Source organism: Drosophila ananassae, chromosome 3R (assembly GCF_017639315.1).
Source record: "Drosophila ananassae strain 14024-0371.13 chromosome 3R, ASM1763931v2, whole genome shotgun sequence".
Lineage (NCBI taxonomy): Eukaryota > Metazoa > Arthropoda > Insecta > Diptera > Drosophilidae > Drosophila > Drosophila ananassae.
In genome coordinates, this window is record NC_057930.1 from 6031189 (window position 1) to 6054762 (window position 23574).

At 35.0% G+C, this 23574-nt stretch overlaps 2 protein-coding genes across 2 annotated transcripts in view; one reads left to right on the forward strand and one right to left on the reverse strand.

The window, feature by feature from the left end:
- LOC6496735 overlaps positions 1-9848 on the reverse strand; it is a 40443-nt gene extending 30595 nt beyond the window's left edge. The window contains exon 1 of the mRNA XM_032453290.2: positions 9404-9848. The gene's annotated coding sequence lies outside the window, so the exon portion shown is untranslated. The remainder of the gene's footprint in view (positions 1-9403) is intronic.
- A 1511-nt stretch (positions 9849-11359) lies between these two features.
- LOC6501758 (serine palmitoyltransferase 2) lies at positions 11360-17029 on the forward strand. Its single transcript, XM_032453295.2, has 4 exons — positions 11360-11719; positions 14691-15803; positions 15866-16128; positions 16185-17029. The coding sequence occupies exons 1-4, from the start codon at positions 11495-11497 to the stop codon at positions 16399-16401; spliced, it is 1818 nt and encodes a 605-aa protein (XP_032309186.1). The 5' UTR covers positions 11360-11494; the 3' UTR covers positions 16402-17029.
- Positions 17030-23574: the final 6545 nt, after the last annotated feature.

Below are 23574 nucleotides of genomic sequence, written 5' to 3' on the forward strand. Positions count from 1 at the left end.
TCCGCCCGAAGTTAGCTTTTCTTGTTTTTATTTAATTCTAAACATAAGTCACATCGTTACATCTTTGAGTTCGTTGATATTTTGCACAATGCATCTTACACACGATGCCGTAGAAACCTGTTTTATTAGATTCATTTTTTCAAGCCATGGTACTGGCATTCAACATGCAAATCGATGGCATTATTAGTCATCGTATGGCTAGACTTTGTCTGCCTGTCACACAGTTGGAGTTGGAGTTGAAAAAAAAACACAATTGGGTCTGGTTCGGTCTTAACAGATCCCGTATTCCCCATCAAAATTCGAAGGGGCCAAAACAAAACGTGTCGGTAATGTAATATTTCAGACCGTTTAATTAATCAAACAAAAAAAAAATTAACTTAAATTAGATTAATTTAGATCCGAAAATTAAAATAGTTCCATCCAAAGGCCGCAACAAAAATAAATGCAACAAAATCTTTTCGGGAAAAAACACATGTGTATGAACACGTTTTGAGGTCTATTCCCCCACACCATTTCGTTCACCTTAGTGTGAAACGTTGGGCTTCATTTTGCTAGACTAGAAGACTTAATACACTCTCCCATTTAATCATATAGGAATAAAATTCCTATTTAAAAAAACATTTAATTTAAATTTACTATTTCACAAATCACAAATTCTATTTGTGAAACATCCGAAGAAAATGAAAAAAAAAATGTTTTCGGGAGTAGGAAAAAAACACCAAAGTTATCGCATTATTGATCAATCTGTGATATAACATACAAATTATATGTTTTAATTCCCGATTTAAAATAAAAAAATAAAAATTAGGATTTTTATTTTATAAGTTTTATTATTAAATTCAAGAATGAGTTATAAAGATATCCTATTGGATTGATCGTTGATTATAAAACTGATTTTACAAATTCAATTTTCTTATAACTATAGCTTTTATCGGTGACAGCGACGCTGGCAGCATAGATGGACTTTGGTTGAATAGTTTTGATTGGTCAGAGCTTTATGCTGACATGTAGGTTCCCAGGATGGGCACTTGTTTATGAATTTGGAGCAAAAGGGGTTTGATGTTTACGTCTACTGTCGTCGATAAAGGCGTGTGAATGGTTTATGTCTATGTTTATGTCTGGATGCCAATGATAATGCTATGGGAAAGGGTTTGTGTCTAGCCTATTTGAATTATTCCCACAGTAGGCTCTGGAATGTTGTTTATATACGATTTGATAGGTATGGCAGGGTATACTGGTTTTATGGGGGATTCGTTATCTAGGGTATTTGCAGATACATTAAGTGTATCTGTGGATACACTACTCGCCCCTCCTTTAGAAATTTCAACATCCTTGTTGAATTCGACAACAATTTCTTTGTGGTTGGCTAAACGCTTATAAGTGAATATTATATAAATTGTTATGCTTACAACTATAAGTATTAGGCTTATAAATACAATCCATTTGTAGACAATATCTTGTTTTTGTTGTTTGATTAATGATTCTTTAAGTTTTAAAATTGGTGTTGGTTCATGTAGAGTTACATTGGTACTTGACAATATTATTTTATATTCATTTATATTCTTTGAAGTAGTGAATTTGATATTTCTTATTTCAAGTGTACATTGGCTTAATTGTATAATATTATTTCCTTCAATTGTTTTATTAAATAATTCACAATTTTGGTTAATTTGCGTTTTACTTAAATTATATGTTATTACAATATTTGGTTCAATGTATTTTATAAATTCTTTTTCTGAAATAAAAGTGTGTTGACAAATTGCTAATTGATTTGTAAGGATCTTTGAAATACATTGGTCAGTTACTAAATATTTTTGATCCATTACATCCACTAAAGGATTTGCAGAATTTTCCAAATAATAAACACTTTTATTATTATTCATAAAATATTCAAATTTATCATTTATGTCAATTTGGCGGCCTAAATTATCTGGATATTTAATTATTCTGTATTTTTGAGTTTCATTAAAAGATGTTGGTATATGGGCTAAAATAAAAGTATTTTTGGTTTGACTGCATATCCAAGCTGAAGTCTTTATTGATAATAATTTTTCTTCATTAATGTCATCTAACTCTTCATGTTTTAATATTTTAGGATTAAATATTCCAATTCTTGTTAACTGAATCCCCATTTGTAAATCTTCAATGTATTCTAGAAAAATGTGTAAAGAGTATCTAAAAAGGTGCAAGGCTTCATTTTCCTCTTCTTCCCGTATTAATTTATTTATGTCTTCTGTATGTTTATTTATTATACCAATGATTTCATTAAATTCTGAATTTTCTATCATATTTTCTTTTATATTATTTAATTTTACTTCTAATTCTTTTTTATCTTCTTCTGTTAGTGTACCAAACAAATATTTGTGAGCTGATCCTACAATATTTACTAATCCCCGTTTTTGTCTATTTGATGGGATAATCCCTTTTATTTCATGTTTTAATTGTTTAAGTGCTAATGCTATATCTGGAATTGTTTTATATAAATTTTCATATTTTATAAATTCTTGGTATGTATTTAATATTTTTGTTTGATTTATTTCTATCATGTGGTGTTCGTAATTAAGAGGTATTTTTATAGTTCCTGTATTCAATAGTAAATAGCCATTTTTTGAAGTAATTGGGACAATACTAATTTGTTGAGCCGTTATTAATGGTAACGTTGTCCATGGTACTATTATTATCACTTTCAATATCAGAGTCAGAATTTTCAACATTTCTGGAATAACGAGAAAAATTGCGTTTTTTAAGTTTTTTAAATTTACTTTTGTGTTTTATTACTTTGTGACCCCTATTTATTTCCTGCCAGTGTTTTTCATCTTTTTGTATAATTTTTCCTGTTTTCTTAAATGGATTAACAAGTTTCGGCTTACGTTTCATATCTTTTTCAACTTTTGCATAATTTAAATCTACCTCATACTCTTCCCGTTTTTCATTAATTTTATCAATTTTTGATTCTTTTATTTTTTGGACATTTTTATTAGGTTTCATACCGAAAATAAATATTTCAGCAGGTGTTCTACCTGTAGTGTCATGTGTTATTTCATGATTATAAACATATGTAGCTTTTTCGATATTCATGAGCTTGTCTTCAGCATCATTAAGTGTATTTATGATTCGTAATTTTTCATTAATTGTTTTGTGAACTCTTTCTATATCAGCTATACCATTCTTGCTACTAGTAATTTCGATCTCAATATTTTCTTTTTCTAACCAATTTTGTAATGATTTGCATACTAATCCGGGATCTTGATCCATTTTTATTATTTTTGGTTTACCTAACATATTAAATATTTTAAGTAATGCTTTTTTACTTTCGATCCAATCTGTGGTATGAGTTTCTATAATTGAAACAAATTTTGAATAGATATCAATACAAGTTAAAAATTTTCTTTGATCAATAAAATAATAGTCAATTACATATTTTTCACGGATATTTTTACTTTCAGGGGTTTTTTCAAATGTTAATGCTACTTTTCTATGTTCTGCCTTGCATAAATTACAAATATCGCATTTATTAATTATATTTTGGATTAATTTTTGTGCATCTGGAAAATAGTATTTAGCTTTAAAATCTTCATATGTTTTTTTAATACCTTGATGAATAGTTTTCTCATGAATATTAATTACTTTCTCGTGAAAATCTGCGTAGGTAGATATATTAGGAAGTATTACTGATGCTTTCATTAATTTTGTTCCCAAATTTGGTTTAATTAATTCCATGAAAGCCCTTTGAAATATTGCGAAATCTTCGTCATTATTTATGTACATTACAAAATTGTGTCCACATACAAATTTAAGAATAATATCTTTTGCTGTACGTTCCGTCATGTTACTATATTTTATTGTATTAATTGTTTTATTAAAATACCGGACTAATTCATTACTATCTTCATTTCCCTTTTCAAATATTAATTGGTGACTGAAAACATTAATTGGACGCTCTGTAATCTGAATACAATTGCCATTATCTTCTTGGGCGCTATGTATAGTAGCTCCTGTGCTTTGTAAATCATCTTCGTTTTGAAATGTTTCTTCTAGTTGTTCATTATTTGATTCTTTTTTAGGTAGCCTAGATAAGGCGTCTGCTACATAATTTTCCTTTCCTTTAATGTAATTCATACCACAATCATATTGACTAAGATATATTTTCCATTTTTGTAATTTCATATTAGGTTCTTTAATATTGTGTAACCAAACTAGTGGTTTATGATCGGATGTAATTTTAAATTTTCTTCCAAATAGATAGGGTCGGAAGTACTTAGTTGCCCAGACTACGGCTAATAACTCTTTTTCGATAGTTGAATAATTTATTTCATGATCATTTAATGTTCTACTTGCATAGCAAACTGGTCTACCTTCTTGAGCTAGGACAGCTCCTAAAGCATAATTACTAGCATCAGCAGTTAATTCAAATGTTTTTTCAAAATCTGGATATCTAAGGATTGGATCATTTGTAATTAGTGTTTTTAATTTTTCAAATGCTTCAACGTAATTATTATCTTTGACATTTATTTTTGAACCCTTCTTAAGGCACTGGGTCATTGGTTTAGCAATTTTTGCAAATTCTCTAACAAACTTTCGGTAAAATCCACAAAGACCAATAAATGATTTAATTTGTTTAGGAGTACTTGGAATTTTAAAATCGTGAATAGCTTGAATTTTATTTGGGTTTGTTTTAATTCCTTCAGTAGTAATTATATGGCCTAAAAATTCTGTTTCTCTTTTCATGAATTCGCATTTATCTAATTGAAGTTTAAGATTGGATTTTCTTAATCGGACGAAGACTTTTTGAAGGGACTGAATATGTTCTTGTAAGGAGGTCGAAAATATAATAATATCATCTAAATATACTAGGCAATGAGTTCCTATTATATCGTGAAGAATATTATTCATACATCGCTGGAATGTAGCAGGAGCATTTTTTAGACCGAAAGGCATTCTAGTATATTCATAGTGTCCTTTCTTGGTGGAAAAGGCTGTTTTTTGAATTGATCTTGGGTCCATTTCAATTTGATGGAATCCCTTTGCCAGATCTAACGTTGTAAAATATTGACATTTTCCTAACTTATCTAGTATTTCATCCATATTGGGAATGGGGAATTTATCGTCAATAGTTATCTCGTTAAGTCCTCTGTAATCAATAGCCATACGAAATTTTGGAATGCCCGATGCATCCATTTTCTTGGGTACTATTACTATAGGACTACAATAAGGAGATTTAGATTTGCGGACAATACCTTGTTTAATCATATCTGCTATTTGGTTTTCTACTTCATTGTCATAAATATAGGGATAAGTATATGGTCTTCTATAAATGGGATCTTCATGTTTAGTTTTTATTTTATGTTTGATTTCATTTGTGAAGGTCAAATTGTCACCCTCATGATACTGAATATCAAAGAATTTGGACATTAGAGAATGTAGTGCCGATTTTTCCTCACTGTTGAGATGATCATCTCGAATATAACTAGTTTTTAATTCTGTTTCCAATGCGTAAATGTGTTCTTCATCCTCTAACATGTTTGTATAATTTTTGTTATGTTCCTTTATTATATTGATCATTGGAAATTCGTAATTATTTAGTTTAACAGTATTCTTTCCAAAATCTATTTGGGCTGATGTAAGGTTTAAAATATTACGTCCTAAAAGAAAATCGTAATGATTGGAAAATTCTTTGACAAAAAATTTTTGTTTTGATTTAAATAATTTTGGAATTATAAATTCAATGGATTTATTCAAAGTGACTGAATTTCCTACTGTTTGAACTTTTATATTATTTTCTTTAATTGGATATTTTAAAAAATTTTCATTTATTAAACTTATACTGGAACCTGTGTCAATAAGGCAAATGCATGGTCTATTATCAATTTTTATTTTTATTGCTGTTGTGTTTCTTCCGAGGCTTGTGTCTGAAAATTTTCAACTATTTCCATTGGTTCTGGTCTATTCTGTTGGTCTGATTGTTTTTGAGGAACATTAACAGATCGATTATAATTTGGAGAGTTTTGACCTGAAGGATTTTGAGAGTATCTATAATTATTATTATAGTTTGAATTAAAATTTCTATTTGAATCAAAAGTATTTTGTCTTTGTTGATAATTATATGTCCCACGATTATTATAATTTTGACTCCTATTGTTTCCTACATTCTGATTGAAATTTTGGTTTCTGTCCCTTTGATTATTATTAGAATTATTAGTATTAGAAGTATTAGATGTGGAGACCATTGGTATATTATATCGATTTTCAACACTTCGGGAAAAATTATATATATCATCATCATCATAAAGACCTACAGCTTGAGCAGCTTGTTTTAATTTAGTTGGAGTTGATATATCGTATTTGCATATAGATATGTACACTCGTAATGGTAATTTTTCACGAATTACTTCTGCTATATGATCACCTAATATTCTTGAAAATATAACAGTGTTTGCTGCATTATTATCCAGACTTAACTTATTACAAATTTTACTTGTCTGTTTGTCTAAATCATCAATAAACTTACGTAAACTATTCTGATATTTAATTTTATGTAAATCCATGATCATAAGATGTGGGGGTTTTGATGAGTTGAATTCACTGATGAGTAAGGTTCTTAATTCATTCCAGTCCTGGGTTGAATTCCTAAGAAGAATTGTACGTGCAGGTCCAACGATGAGGTTTAGGATAGCTCCTTGAATGATTTCATTCTGAGTAGACGATGTTGTTTTGTATTGGGTAATCAAGTTATCAACACTTTTTATAAATAGTGCTAAATACATTGTATCACCATCAAATTTGTCAATTTGTTTTAGTTGCATGAAGAAATGATTCATATTGCTGTCAGACAGGATGTGCCTTGCTGCAGCTGATGTGGATGCTTGTTCAGATTGCATTTTAAAGTTTATTTATTTAATTTGGTATATATATGTTTTTTTATTTTTTAAATTGTCTTGATTATGTTAATAATTTTATTTTATTTGTTTATTTCAAATAGACATTAGAAATCCTCATTCGTGATTTGACTAATGCTGAGTTCCCTGGTATTAAAATTTTTTATGTACTGTTTGTTGCACTTCACACTAGAAATCCTCATTCGTGATTTCACTAATGTTTAGAAATGTTTATAGATTCGTTTTGCGGATACAATAAATTCGCGATGTATTTAGTTCGATACTTAAAACACGCGAGGATAATTGTATCCTACCGACTGCGCCAATTATATGTTTTAATTCCCGATTTAAAATAAAAAAATAAAAATTAGGATTTTTATTTTATAAGTTTTATTATTAAATTCAAGAATGAGTTATAAAGATATCCTATTGGATTGATCGTTGATTATAAAACTGATTTTACAAATTCAATTTTCTTATAACTATAGCTTTTATCGGTGACAGCGACGCTGGCAGCATAGATGGACTTTGGTTGAATAGTTTTGATTGGTCAGAGCTTTATGCTGACATGTAGGTTCCCAGGATGGGCACTTGTTTATGAATTTGGAGCAAAAGGGGTTTGATGTTTACGTCTACTGTCGTCGATAAAGGCGTGTGAATGGTTTATGTCTATGTTTATGTCTGGATGCCAATGATAATGCTATGGGAAAGGGTTTGTGTCTAGCCTATTTGAATTATTCCCACAGTAGGCTCTGGAATGTTGTTTATATACGATTTGATAGGTATGGCAGGGTATACTGGTTTTATGGGGGATTCGTTATCTAGGGTATTTGCAGATACATTAAGTGTATCTGTGGATACACTACTTACATAGAATGTAGTCGACCGAATCCGGCCGTTTTAACGTATATAGTCCATGCGAAGGAAAGAAGAATGTATGAAAAGTTTATAGCATATATAGTATAGCTTTCACGGCTGTTCTTATACTGCGATTTACATGTTAAATTTGAAATCTTTTGATCAGTATTCGGTTAAATATACACATAAATACATAGTGTCAACAGTTTATAAAGTTTCTTAGCATAATAGCATTTGTTCTCCGAATTAAGCCCTGTTTTAACTAGCTATAGTTTTGGGATTACAGAATCAGAATACAGAAACCTTTACAAAATCCTACAGGCGTTGGAGTGCATCCGGTGCGAATGGCGACCATTGCCATAGCCAAGCCACTGCAGCACTGGTGAGTGATTCCCCCACGTGGGAAGTGCTAGAAACTCTGGCTATTGCTCAGCTTGGGTTCTACGTGATGGCACCTGGGGACGTGGCTATGGTTGAGGGGGAATCCAATAAATAAGTATTAAATTTACTAATTTATTAGAAATAAATGAACATGCTTATTAAGAGACGATCCTGATCAAGTATATATTTATGTATATACACCTTATAGGCGTTAACACAAATCACAATACCCCCTGCAAGAGTATAAAAACTCTCTATCTAGGGTGAGTTCATCGCCTGTTTTCATCTTTTCATGCTTCAGAGCTTTGCAAAACTGTTGTGAGCCGGTTGATTTTATGCCTGCAACCGCATTTGCCAACATGCATTACATTCGAACTAAAAACAAAGCAAGTCTCACAAACACCCTGCATTGCATCAACATTGTTAGCACATCAAAAATGTAACTACAATGCTAATCGGCTGCAAAATAAGAACATAAATTCAATATTGCTATAGTTAGTTTTGGATATAGATGTTTTCTCAATTAGAACTATTTAATATTCTCTAGTTATATCGACCATATCGGCATTTCGAATACAAAAAGTTATCGGAGGAAAACTTTTTGGAAAACAGCTTGTTGCCATTTTCCCACATCAATCCAGTAGACATGGGATTAAATTTCTTTATATTTATTTATACTTTATAAAGTATATTTACTTAGAAGTTAATTTAGAAATAGGTAAGTCCTAAAAAAGTTTAATTGTTTAGGAGGAACCATTTATATAGTCGCGGTCGTTTCTTTACTGTTTGTATCCTTTTTTACAGTAGGATGGGCAGGTGGATTAGTTAATGCCGTCGCGGAAAAATTTATAGCAGACTGCGCATTGCCATAAACACATTAATCAACTTATTAAGAGTATAAAGCAATGCTCGGCATTAGCCAGTTCAATCAACTCTACAATTGGTATATGGCCACCGAAAGGCATAATAGCTGTTCGCTTTTGCATGGACTTTCAAATTTCTGGCGATTCGACTATCTGAATCTTGCGAATAGTTTCCATACGGTCTTCAGGCTAGGCGACAAATATAAATACTTAATATAAATTCCGCAGAAAAAATCTAACTATTTTATTTTTATTTTGGTTCTTCAGAAAACGCGATATAATGTCAAACATATCACAAGTTACACTTGCTCACACTTTTCTAACAAGTAATTGGCTCGTAAAAATAATCCATTTGTGGGCTGAATATAAATCTCCGGAAATAATAGCGAGGAATACATGAAGATATTCGGCTAAATTAAAACTCACAAAAGGGGATAGATCACGATGTTTTCAACTTTTTGCACCAGTTCTCTTTTTTTCCGTTGTACATCAAAAAGTCTGATAATAATCAGAAATATCCAAAATAAATACTTTCTAAGCTCAGCTCAGACTTTTTAGTAATGGTTACTATTTTTATTTTTCTTGCTCTTTTTGCTGCTTGATGTAGCGCTTAAAACTGCTTAGGTTGCGGATGTTGCCAATCCCATTGTTGTGTTTTAAGAAGTCACCAATTCACGAAGCCGAAGTAAATGCTCTTTTTCTGGAGAGCTTGGCATTTTTAGCATTATATTGTACATACACTGGCACAGGCACCGACACTAGTGTAGTCAATCAACTTAACGGTTAACCTGGCCCCAAGAGCGCGAGATCTCCGCTGCAAACTGGCAATGACAACGAACGAAAAGTAACTGAGCCGGGTTTGGAGCAAACTGGTCTTGGCCAGAAGAGAGACCAAGAGAGTGCTCGCGAGCGATCCGGTAAAAGTAAAGAACGGAGAAAACAAAGAAACTGGTTATGCCGCGGCAAGCCCGGCCATCTCAAGACGACGCTAAGTAGCGGGCTGCCAGGTATCGGCCTAAGAGTTTTTCCTACGATTCCATGCAGATTAGGCAGTGCTATTGTCAGATGTAATGATTAGTTAGATGCTCCAATGACCGCATTTCTAACATTGTCGTTTCACGAAATAGTTGCTGAATATGAGACAACCGTTCTCAACAGCTTCATATTAATTAATTGTTTTTTTTTGGGCGTCTGACTTCTCTCATATGACCGACAGTCGTCCGATGATTGTTGCTTTCCCCATTCATGTTTGTTAGATTGTTCAATTTGCAATTGCCAACTCATCGACACCAGCTTTAGATTTAAGTTTTGCTCGACACACCTATTTTATTCTCCAGGCGAATTTGCAGTCTGAGCAATAAAATATCCAATCGTCCTTGGTTTCCCGACTCTGGAAATGGAATGGGTATTTAAAAAAAATTTATTGTATATACGGAAAGACGGTTTTATTAAAATCATTATTAAATACGAAATTCTACTTTACTTAACCCGAATCGGATGGTTTCATTCCCATGCATTTTCCAAATTTTAAGATGGATACTATTTTACCTTTCGGATGGATAGACCCTGGTGTCCATAGGGTGTCCAGACCCAGGGTTTTTATTATTTTTACCTCTTTCATATAAGAACATGTTGTATAAAAAAATGGTTTTGGTTTTTATTTCATTTCTTTATTTAATTATTAAACTTTATTAACTTAACTGGGCGGGTAGCGGATGAATATTTAATAATTGGAATATTTCTTTAAGAAGGAGTGCACACACTTGGTAAAACTTAGTAACGGCAATGTCAAGTTTGAATTTTAACAGAGGCACAACAGTGAAAATCGTAAATAAAAATCGGAAAAAAAATTCGTAATTTCGTAAAATGTAGGTCCAGAAATTCGTAACGATGCAAAACGTAGGTCCAGAAAATTTTCTTTCTAATTGGTAGGGACATTTACAATAATCGCAAAAATTTTGTATTTTTAGTATTTCAATAATGGTCAGTTAAGTGTCCCGCCTCTGTTAAAATTCAAACTTAACATTGTCAATTTCAGTGGGACCAGGGCTTTTGAGGCGCAGTTTGAAAAGTAAGACCATAAAATTTCGTGGCGCTCCTGGTGATGGAACAAGGAACTACATTGTTTTTTAGGCTCGTTGTTTTTACTCTCGCTTAGCAGCTCCAACAGGATTATGTCGTTGTTTTTTCCGACGGATGGCGCTACGAATCTACAAGCCAAAGATCCTAAAACCATTTAAAATCTCAACAATTCTATGTTTTATTAGCAGTGTTCCACATCGATGCTAACTAGGCGACGCTAATTTGACAGACAACAAAAATATCGTCTATATGTATGTCCATACGATGACATAATCATAGAACATAGAATATCGATATATTGCTATATTACCAACAACCCTACTGATAACAGCAAAAAAACTGGAACAGCCTCAGAAAGAGTCGGAACCTAATCGCGAGTCGCACATAACTACGGTCGCTCTTGTTGAATATAAAGGTGGGAGGAACAATCATACCATGGGAAACTTTGACGGAGTGGGAACGGTACTCAAGCGGGGCAGCGACATCGAAAACAACGGAGCGAATGGAAAGCTGCCCACCAATGGAGCTGCGATAGAAAAACCTTCCTTGGATGAACCGGAACAGAAGGAAATCCTTCTCAACCAGCAGAAATTTTCGGCACCAGCTTATACGGAAATTCGCACGCGACGTTGCACTGTAAAGGCAGCTGCTGAAGCCAAGGTGAGCCAAGAAGCACACCTGCTAATACCAGGCTGTCATAGTAAAAAAATTGTGCAAAAAAAATGTGCTTTACTCTTGTCTAGCCCTTTCTGCCTGCAGTGCGTTGATTAATTCGAGCTTTTGTGTACATGAGAGTGATGAAGTTACTTTTTTTGATTTGCTCCGGATTTGCTCCTATTTTTTTACATTCCTGGGTCAACCTACAGCTGTTCTACCACAGTTTCTCTCGCTTTCCTTTTAGACGGAAAGTGATGAACCTTTCTATGCACTGTAGCTATTATTACAGTGCATAGAAAGGTTCATCACTATTATCGTTTTGTATCGAAAGATATTCAACTGATAATTATTTTTCTTAATATATACATACATATGCATGTATGTATGTAATGCTGCGAATATTCAAGAGTCAGAGTATCCAGAAATCAAGAAACGGCATTGTGTTGGCTCTTTTAGATACACTCGCGCGTACGACATTCCTGTCTTAAAACTATAATTTCCACTTTCTCAATTTATACACACAATATTCGATCAACAGAGGCCTGGTAATAGTGTTGTCGTGCCATGCCGTGCCCGGCCTTATCAAATTGTTCCGCCCAATCTTTTTACGTAAATCCTCCCGAATACGAGTCACCGGTGAATCATAAAATCGCCTACCCTACACCGAAAAGAATTTTTTGTACGCTCAAATAAATTGGTTCACCTGACATAAATATCCAGATTTATTTTTAGAATTTACTGATTGAAACTAATTTTTAATCCAATGTTACAAAAAAAGTTAACTTAAAGATGTCTAATAATTAGAATTGTCATCGATCATAATTTTTTCTAGTTCATATAAAATTAGTAAATTTACTCTTGCAGAGGGTATTTTAAATTTGGTCAAAAGTGTGCAACGCAGTGAAGGAGACATCTCCGACCCTATAAAGTATATATATAAGCATGTTCGTCTGTCTGTCTGTTTATACGCAATCTGGTCTCTCAGTTTTAAAGCTATCGACTCGAAACTTCGCACACATCCTTCTTTTATTTTCAGGCAGCATATAAAGGCCGGGATCGGTCGACTATATCCTATCGCTGTCATATAACTGAATTTTTAAAGCTGGATGGAACTTTCTACGGATTCCATTTTGGGCAACCTTATCCGATCTGCCGAATTTCTTAAGGAGCGGCCGACTATATCCTGTACTTTACTTTTATACTTTTCTATTTTTAAGATGCTTGGGGCTGTTTCCAACACTTGTATTAGAAAATTGATTTGATGGTAAAAGGATCTCGTAAGGATCGGCCAACTATATACGATCCGATATTATTATAAACTGCTACCTAGTAATTGCAAGGGTATATCAATTTGTTGTATTTGAAGCGGTCGCATTTCAACATCAATCGATTAAAAACTCAACAGCACATAGAATTTGATATTTGTATGCTCCATTCTACGGTTTAATCGTTAAGTTTTAAAATATTTTTTTTTACAACATTATTTTTTATTTTTACCATAATATTATTTTATTTTTATATGTTTACAATAACAACATATTATTGTAAAATAATTTTAAATTATTATTTTTTTAAGTTTCAATTGTAAATTTCATTTTTATTTGTAGCAGATGGCGAACGATAAACATGAAATATTTCTGCTACCGGCTTGTTTTTTACGCTTAAGCGGAACTTTTTAATTGTTATTGTTATATGCAGTAAAGTAGTACACAAATTCTAAATATTTATGTTTGTATGTATGTGTGTTATATGTAACTTCTGTGTGTACAATGCATATTTTATATAATATACATATGTATTCATACATTCTATGTATTGGCTTGGAAAAGAGGCACAAATATATTTACTAAATATGCACTCGTATGTATATATTTTCAAAATAAGTTCATTGTAAATATCTAATCAACGTGTTACTTAGCCAGTTTTAAAGTGTGTCATGTTAGGCAATTGGTGTGTATTGCTTTTATGGCTTCCACTGATTCTGTGCTTTATTTCTCCGTGTTTTCTTTCTCTAGGCGTGACTTCAAATCGAACTTAATGCATGTGAGTTTGTTTCGATGTGACGAAAATTGTTTAATATTTTATTTTTGTTTCTCGTGGATATCTATATAGGAAATCATTTATATGTATATGTTTTACCCAGCAATACCAGTCACCCATGAAACACCCATGAATCATCCGTGCGACCCTGATCATCCCTGAATATAGAACAAGTTGCCATGCATTTTCTACTGAAATTTTTTAAAATGTCCTCTCGGCCGTGAATTTGATTTCAGACATGAATCAGGCCTGATTTTAAATCCGGATTTAGAATTAAAAATTATCTCGAAATCAGCCCTGATTCAGACCGGATTTTCGGAGCTGAATCAGCCTACAAAAGAAAGCATGATTCCTCGCTGTAAATCGTGGCTAAATCAGGCCGCATTCATGACCCATAATCAAAGAAAAAATGTCCCCATATAATCTCCTAATTTGATAATCATTATTTTTAATGTATTCCTTAACAATTGCTATTAATTTATATTGTACCAAATGTAAACTAAATAAATATGTTAAGAAACATTACATTATTAATATTGCAAACTATATTTAATAATTACACACCTTCCACTGGGATTTGAACCATAGTGCTTTTGTATACTAGACTGACATGTAATCCTCTAAGCTATCAAGGAATCGCGCGTAGTTTAAATGTTTTTGTTTTTCGAACCAAATTTGACATTACGGCCTGAAAAGGCGGTGACATGAATTTCAGTACTGCAGGGTAAATATTAGTGGCGTGTTTGTATATGTATACATACGTATGTATATCGGTTACTTCAACATCAATTGGCTGATGAACACTGAGAAAGGCCACGTAAATTGCTCCAATTACTGTACAGACAGCAACGGCTATCATTTTAGAATAAGAAGTTTACGACGAAAAAAGGAAAAAATATCACACAATACCAAACAACTGTTTTTACTTTTACAGAGTCCCACATCGACTAACTATCATCCAGATAAGAAAACTATATTTAATGGCGCTATCTTTGGAAAGCATCAGGAGGAGTGTAAGCCAAATCAGGCCGAGGGAAAACTATCGCCGGAGCTTGAGCACCATCAGAAGACATCGTTCGAGGAAGTACCTCTGCACACGGCCTGCCTTACATACTTAGGATTTTATCTTCTAATGATCCTGGGTTACATTAACCAGCTGCTGTTTGTACCCAAAGTTGCCACTGAGAAGAACAGAGAGGGCTATGTGGCATTGTATGATGCGTTTGAGAGCTTCTACTCAAGATATGTGTACCGCCGAGTGAAGGATTGTTGGAATCGACCGATATGCAGTGTTCCAGGTGATGAGCTTACCCTGAAAGATCGTGTCACCGACGACTACGGCTGGAGTTTCAAGTTCACCGGAACAGAGACACGCTGTTTGAATCTGGGTTCTTACAACTATTTAGGCTTTGCAGCTGCCGCCGGGCGATGCGCAGATGAATCGGAAGAAAGGGCCAGGAACGACGGGCTAGCATACTGCAGTTCCCGCTGCGAGCTGGGCGATAATGAACAGCTTCATGAGTTGGAAAGCCTAACTGCTCGCTATTTTGGAGTGGAAGATGCTATAGTCTTTGGCATGGGATTCGCAACTAATGCTCTTAATCTACCCTCGCTTCTGGGTCCTAACTGTTTGGTGGTCAGTGATGAAAAAAACCATGCCTCAATCATTCTCGGTCTCCGGCTTTCTGGAGCCACAATTAAAGTTTTCAAGCACAACAACATGCGTGACCTAGAGCGAGTTCTTCGTGAGGGTATATGCTATGGAAATCCTAAGAAGGGTGGCACGCCATGGAATAAAATAATGGTTGTTGTGGAGGGAATTTTCAGCATGGAGGGTTCCATTGTCCGGCTGCCCGAAATTATTGCTCTGAAGAAAAAATACAAGGCCTATTTGTATTTGGATGAAGCACATAGTGTCGGAGCGATGGGTTCCCATGGTCGGGGAGTCACCGACTACTTTAATGTAAACCCCAAGGAGGTGGACATTTTAATGGGAACTTTTACTAAGAGCTTTGGAAGTGCTGGAGGATATTTAGCGGGATCAAAGGTAAAATCAGCATTCTCCCGTTTTTGTATATCTTTAACTATTTGCATTTTTTTTTTTATCAGAAACTGATTGATTTTCTTCGCACCAATAGCCACGCACACTGCTATGCCGGTTCTATTTCGCCTCCTATTGCTCAGCAGATTTTGACATCAATGAAAACGATTATGGGCGAAGATGGAAGTGATACGGGTCGAAAGAAGATTTTGCAGCTGGCCAGAAACACACGGTACTTTCGCCGTCGCCTGGCACAGTTAGGAGTGATAACCTATGGGCACGAGGACTCACCAGTGGTTCCTATGCTGGTCTACCTTTTTTCCAAAATTGGGTAATTTTTGTATTTGGATTTCAATATTTTACTAAAACTATTTGTAATATTGCCAGAGCTGTGGTTCGCACCCTGACCACCAGGCACATTGCTGTGGTGGGAGCTGGATTCCCGGCCACGCCAATAATGGAGGGCCGAATTCGTTTCTGCCTGTCGGCTGCCCACACTAAAGAGCAACTGGACTATGCCCTGGAGGTGATTGACGAAATAGGGGATGACCTTGGTCTTAAGTATTCACGAAAACCTCGGGATGCGAATCCAATTGAATACTGAAGGCTATAAAATATCTTCCAATACACACACATTTTTCAGTTGGGAATGGTAGCCTGGAAAGTGGCTGTTAGATTTTTACACCCAAAATCAAACACTGTCAATATATCAATAGGTGGGCGGGATTTGCATATTTTGGACATATTTCCATGAGAAGGCTTTAGAAAAATATGAAGCAGCACATAGAGCTAAATAAATACATATTATTTAGTTTTATCTTTACATAGTTGTCAAGTAAAGTGTTAACTTTAGAGCCTTCTGAAATGGGCTGCAAAGTTTTACTGGTGAAAAAGAATGCGAAAGGTATTACGAAATTCAGGTTACGCTTAAATTCAAACTAATTTTAGTTGGTCCCTAATTTTGAGTGGGACAGTTAAACACCTCGCTTTTATCACATAAGTGCTAAGATAATTTTACGTCTCGCGACCTAAGGAAATAATTGTAAAAGGTAATTTTGTCAACCCCACAGATCCCCAAATAAAAACAAAAAATAATGAAACGACGGCCAAGGCATTTTCAGGAACGTTTATATTCTAATGATTATGTAATAATTTTATTTTTTATCAAAAAGAATAAAGATTTTTGGCCATTTTTATTGTGCAAATTTTGAGTGCCTCAATTCAAAGAAGTATAACGAATGTTTCAAATTTTAAAAAATGACTGAACAATTAATTCCAACATAAGCATACTTTAATTAATACAAGAATGAAAAGTTAACTTCCGGCGGAGCCAAAGTTTATGTACCCCTGCGGTTAAGTAGCAGCTTATATCATTAGATATATATCGGATTGTATATACATAGTTGGCCGATCCCTATGAGAATTTTACTATTAAAACAATTTTCTAAAAAAATATTTTGGAAAAATTCAAAATTATCTTTAAAAATACCATGGTTGTGTTATTTCCGATAATTCTGCCGATCTTTATGAAATTTGTTAGTTTCAAAACATACAAAGATATGCCACAGTTTTTTTTTTTAAATTTTGAAAGGCGTCTTCTTTGAATTTTCATTTGGAAGCAAACCAGCTACAAAACCATGGGGAGCTTCGAAGCGATTTCTTTGAGAAAAAGTAGCAATCCTTTAGGCCATTACAATACGATGCCCTGTTTGAGAAGCGATTTCTTTAAGAAAAAGCAGCAACTCTTTAGACAGGTTTCTATAGAATGTCCTGTTGGAGAACGTGAAATGATTCAGAAAAGGTCAGTGCTTTTAGCAATCATCTTATGGATCGTTTTGCTCCCTATGATTTTTCTACAGCTGATTATACTAGCGAAACATTTAAGACACATATACAGTGTATATTATACACTTGTAGACTTATATACATATACACTTTTTTCTCTACCTATCAAACATATGACTGAACAAAAATCGTACATCATTAAATTATTACCCAAAAATCCGGAATATGCTAAGCTACGTTGAAGGTACAAGTAATTCAATTGGGCGAGCCAATTCTTAGCGAACTCAGCAAAAACCTAATACCAAGCGATCTGAGCCAGAATACCCAGAACTAGTTTACCTAACATGTACTTTTATTTCCATTGAAATAATATCCATTGAAATAACTATAGTTAACTATAGTTAGGCTACAACATATGTATGTAATTATGTGATCTTATAAAATATCACCTGCTCCCAAAATAAAGCAAATACAGAGTTAATCGGTTCGTTACTCAGTGCCCATAACCGCGGTTCTTTAAATGTCCTCAGCGAGCTGCTCTCGTCAAAAGGGCCACTAGCAGGATCCCAACTAGCCTTACTGTTAAGAGGAGCCCCGTAAATACTCGTGATACTCCAATGAGTTCTGTTTTAAAACTGTTTTTATTTCACACACTTCTCTTACAAGAAAGATACATGAAAATCTTAAATCTATTTAAAACTACTTATCAACGGACTGCTCGCTAACATGCTATGTTAGCCCCTTTCTTAAGTGCCTCAAGTGCACCACATAAACATTTGGTTAGACTGCAGGAGATCGTCTTTCAAACCATGCTGTTAATCACTTATTCACATGGGTCCGATCTCCTATATTCTATGTTTGGAATTTTTATCGTGTTCAATGCTTGAACATTCTGCAAAGGGCCACAAAAAAGGTGTACATTTTATATATATTAAATTCATTATATTGTCCATTGATAACGCTAGATAGCGGTCTATATATGTATATGTGTATTTCCGCTTTTGTATTAAATTTACAAATTTCTTTTTTCAATATTAAAAAATATTATTATTATGATTATTCGATAACAATATATTGTTAATTATATCATTCTATTACATATTTTTAAATAGTTTAACATTGTTTAAGTTATTTTATTAGCTCCCATGTTCAACTTAATGTTTGAACATCCTGCAAGGGGCCACAAAAGTGCTTGACTTGTGTTTACATTTTTAAATTAATTATTATTTTTCTTCGATTTTTTAGTGGACTGTAATATTATATATATTTTTTAATTTTTTGATTTTAGTGGACATCTTGAAAACTTTTTCATTCGATATTTTAGTGGACTGTAATATTATATATATTTTTTAATTTTTTGTTTTTAGTGGACAACTTGAAAACTTTTTTTTTTTTTAATTAAAATTAAATTGAAGTTATAAAACCAAAAAGAAAACAAAACTTGCCGATGACTATAATTGCTGATGTTGTTTTGCTGCTCTTGCCGATGCTTTTGTTTCCGTTGTTGCTTTGGCTGCTGTTGCTCCTGATGTTGCTGTCGCTCGGATGTTGCTTCTGCTTGGGGTGCTGCTGTGACTGATGTTGCTTTTGCTGGGGTACTCACTGCTGCATTGGCTGATGTTTTTTAAATTTTTCGATGTAGGGCCTCGGATACGCCAACACCTTTATAATTTTATTTTTTATAGTTTCATATGTTATTTATTCCGGTGCTTTCCCGGAAAAAATACTATAGAAAGGAACGATTTTAAACTGGGCTCTTTTTTGCCCAGATCGCACCCTTATTTTATGCTCATTGGCATTTACACAATTTTACTTTCTGTGCTCCTTACCTATTGGGGGAAACGACAGTTTTGTTTTTTTTCATGACTACGATTTTAAACTGGGATCTTCTTTGCCCAGATCGCAGCCTTATTTTATGCCTATTGGCACTTTTATAATTTAATTTTCTGTGTTCCTTACCTCTTGGGGGGAAACGACAGTTTTTTTTTCTGACTACGATTTTAAACTGGGATCTTCTTTGCCCAGATCGAAGCCTTATATTATGCCTATTGGCATTTTTATAATTTAATTTTCTGTGTTCCTTACCTCTTGGGGGGAAACGACAGTTTTTTTTTTCCTGACTACGATTTTAAACTGGTCTCTTTTTGGGCCAGATCGAAGCCTTATTTAATGCTCATTGGCATTTTTATTTATAATTTAATTTTCTGTGTTCCTTACCTCTTGGGGGGAAACAACAGTTTTTTTTTTCTGACTACGATTTTAAACTGGGTCTTTTTTGCCCAGATCGCAGCCTTATATTATGCCTATTGGCATTTTTATAATTTAATTTTCTGCTTTCCTTACCTCTTGGGGGGAAACAACAGTTTTTTTTTTTTGTTTGACTACGCGATTTTAAACTGGGCTCTTTATTGCCCAGATCGCAGCCTAACCTGAGTCTCTTACCACAGGGGGGAAAACGTCAGGGTGTCCCGAAGGACCACATGATAAGAAGAGCCCCTTATATAAAGGTGTTACTCCAATGAGTTTTAAAATGAAACCTGATTAGTATAGGGGCTCCTCTTATCAAGTGATCCGGCTCGAAGGACCAAATGTTAAGAGGAGCCCCGTAAACAGTCGTGATACTCCAATGAGTTCTGTTTTAAAACTGTTTTTATTTCACACACTTCTCTTACAAGAAAGATACATGAAAATCTTAAATCTATTTAAAACTACTTATCAACGTACTGCTCGCTAACATGCTATGTTAGCCCCTTTCTTAAGTGCCTCAAGTGCACCACATAAACATTTGGTTAGACTGCAGGAGATCGTCTTTCAAACCATGCTGTTAATCACTTATTCACATGGGTCCGATCTCCTATATTCTATGTTTGGAATTTTTATCGTGTTCAATGCTTGAACACTTACAGTACTGATAAATTTGTTTAATATGTTTAACTGCAATTAATTTGGCTTTCGAAAGGGTCAAGAGGCAGTAGAAGTGTGGCATGATGCCAATTACCAAAAATTAAAAACCTTTTACCTGTACCTTACTTTGGATTCTTAAAATGACTTAACCTCGAGGGCCGAGAGTTTGGTGTCAGAGTACAAGTGAAATATCTTATAAAAACTGGACTTCCGTAAGCAACTGCCCTGTGTCCCATTAGGCAATATATGCGAGCTCCCTCTAAGGGTCTCATTGTAACCTATGCAGACGATATTGCAGTTATATATAATTCCAGATGTCACGCAGAGGCGCCACCTTTCAAGGTGGTGAAAAAGATATAATTCATAATTGAAACCACCAATCTTAATTCAACACGGATAAGCAGCTAACATAGGCAAAGTACACGCGCCTGCAACTACGTTGGAAGCAAATTTTTTATGTGATCTGATAAACTAGGCTAGGTGCGATAAAATTTATAAATATTTTATGAATTTACGAAGCTAAATTATATTTTTATACCCTTGAAGTAAAGGTTATCAGGATCACCTCCTGAGTCGATATAAGCACACTTTTACGCGAACTATTTTTCTCTCAGTATACCTTTGCAGTATATAAATCGGAGAGGCTGGGATCGGTCACTACACCTTATAGCTGCCATATAACTCATTAATCTTGGGATTCTATATCAACTTTGGCTCCTCCCAAAGTTAGCTTTCCTTGCTTTTTTTATAACTTTATTTGTTGGCACCTAGTGCCAAGACCTACTACCCTATATACTTTGATCCAATCAATATGCATCAGCATATTGCAATATACAAACCCACTAACCTATTAGCAATGAGCACAAAACAATATCCAACCTAATAACCCAGCACTAGTAGACGGCGCCAGAAGCAGAAATCAGCATTATCAGCGGGAAGAATGACCGACTGACCGAAGCAAGCAAAAACCAGCTAGCTAAGCCGAAATGCATGTACAAGCAGTCTGAGTCATTAGACTCACAGGTGGGTGACCCTGGCATTAACATTAGTTTTAGCACGTCCATAACATTGACCTTCCATAGATTTAATTATGTATAATTTAGCATCTTATATAAGAATTATTCTTCTGAAATAAAGATAGTTGCGAAATCAGAGCGAATCGTCTCGTTACTCAGTGTCTGAACCACGGCACTTAAAATCAACCTATTCTGAGTGATCCTGTGTAAAACGGTTCATAAGTAGGGCTCTCTGAAAGCTATCTACTTCGCGTGGCTCCAGTGAAAACGGACCACCAGTAGAATTTTTATCATCGAACCTACTTCGAGTGGCTCTTGTAAACGGACCGCAAGTAAAACCCGCTGCATACCAGTCTACTTCAAGTGTTGCTCCCGTGAAACGGACCACGAGTAGACCCCGCGTCATCCAACCTACTGCGAGTTGTTCCTGTGTAAACGGACCACAAGTAAAACCCACGGCATACCAGTCTACTTTGAGTGTTGCTCCCGTGAAACGGACCACAAGTAGGACTGGCCGATACGGAATCAGCCGAACCACCATACCACCTGTACTTGAGGAGAACCAGCCTAGGACTTCAAGTACCCCACATCAACTCCAGCCTGATCACAGCAAGCACCTGGTCAACCGAGCAGTCTCTTGCAGAATCCAGGTAAATTAGTCAGATGTTATACATTCTTTGACTACGACTCCCGGACCTACCGTTTTTCCCGCGAATTCAAGTTTGACGTAGTGGCCTTATAACGCTCTACGGACGAACCCCGACGTGATCCTTTTCTAGAGGATCACAAACTGAACACAAGCCGCAACGCAATTTTAACTAATCGAAAAAAAAAGGAAACATCGCAACCATTGTATCAGAATCAGACCCCGTATTCCAAATGGTCATTGATGAGCAAATTGAAAGCAACATAGCCATCCAAAGGCTAATAAGAAACTTCAGTAAGGACTCCGCAGAGCGTAAACTCAAGGAAGGATACTTCGAGGAGAGACTCAGACAGCTCACTCACTCATGGACCCAGTTAAAAAAAAATAACGCCAAGCTCCATGAGCTAGCACTAAGTCCTGAGAATGAGTTTATTACGAAGGCCAAAGCGCTAGAAGAGCTTGTGAAAAAACATGAAGCAATATTTTCGGATGGAATCCCATCAGTGTCAGGCCCGTCACAAAGGCCCCGGAAAACAGGCGAAAACAGGAGCCAAATGCACAATCATCACGAGGAAACAAAGGAGAAGACCTTCAATTAACATCATTAAAACGAAGACATGAAGGACGATTAGACGATATGGAAGACTTTCTGTGCAACCGCACCGAAGGACGGGAAGTGTCCACACAAGTCAGACAACACATGAAGGAGCTATGGAAGGAAATCGTCACGGGATACCATGATCTCATCAACCTGGAACCAGCCATAAAAAATAATGGACACACCGATGACAGATTTCAGGTGGTACGAGCAGAATACTTTTCGTTTCTGAGCGAAGAATCGCAATCGACTTCACCATCAACACAAAAACCCGCGATCGTACCTTCGTTTGTAATACCACCAGTAGAAATTGCAAAGTTTGACGGAGACTACCGGCATTGGCTACGATTCTACGAAATTTTTACGGAATGCATCCACAATCAAGACTACAGCAATGCAGTAAAATTCGGTTTTTTGGAGAATCATGTAACTGGTGAAGCAAAAAACCTAATCTCAACGTCAATTGGCGGACAGACCAGTTACCAGGATGCCTGGCAACGACTAAAGAATCGATACCAAAATGAAATGCAGCCTACATGATACCGTGCTCCGAACGATCGCCACTCTCAACGCACTCAAGGTGTCAACAGACAACTGGGAGCCAATCTTGATACACATCATTGAGGAAAGATTGGACCCACACACGCTGTCATCTCTAGAACTAGCCGTCACCGATCCAACAAATCGACAATCTCTGAAGCAGATGTTAGAAAACCTTGAGCGTCAGGCAACCAGTCAAGTAACAATGCAGAAAAATACGTCGGCTGCTCCACTTCGATCCAGTTCATCACGATTGGTGTGTTTAGCCACAGCCCTGCTATTGGAAAA

Excerpts from the sequence above, each read along its gene's own strand:
- LOC6501758 (XM_032453295.2), top strand. The coding sequence starts at position 11,495 with ATGGGAAACTTTGACGGAGTGGGAACGGTACTCAAGCGGGGCAGCGAC. Across the intron at positions 11,720-14,690 it reads AGGCAGCTGCTGAAGCCAAG|AGTCCCACATCGACTAACTA; the intron begins GTGAGCCAAGAA and ends TTACTTTTACAG. Across the intron at positions 15,804-15,865 it reads GATATTTAGCGGGATCAAAG|AAACTGATTGATTTTCTTCG; the intron begins GTAAAATCAGCA and ends TTTTTTTATCAG.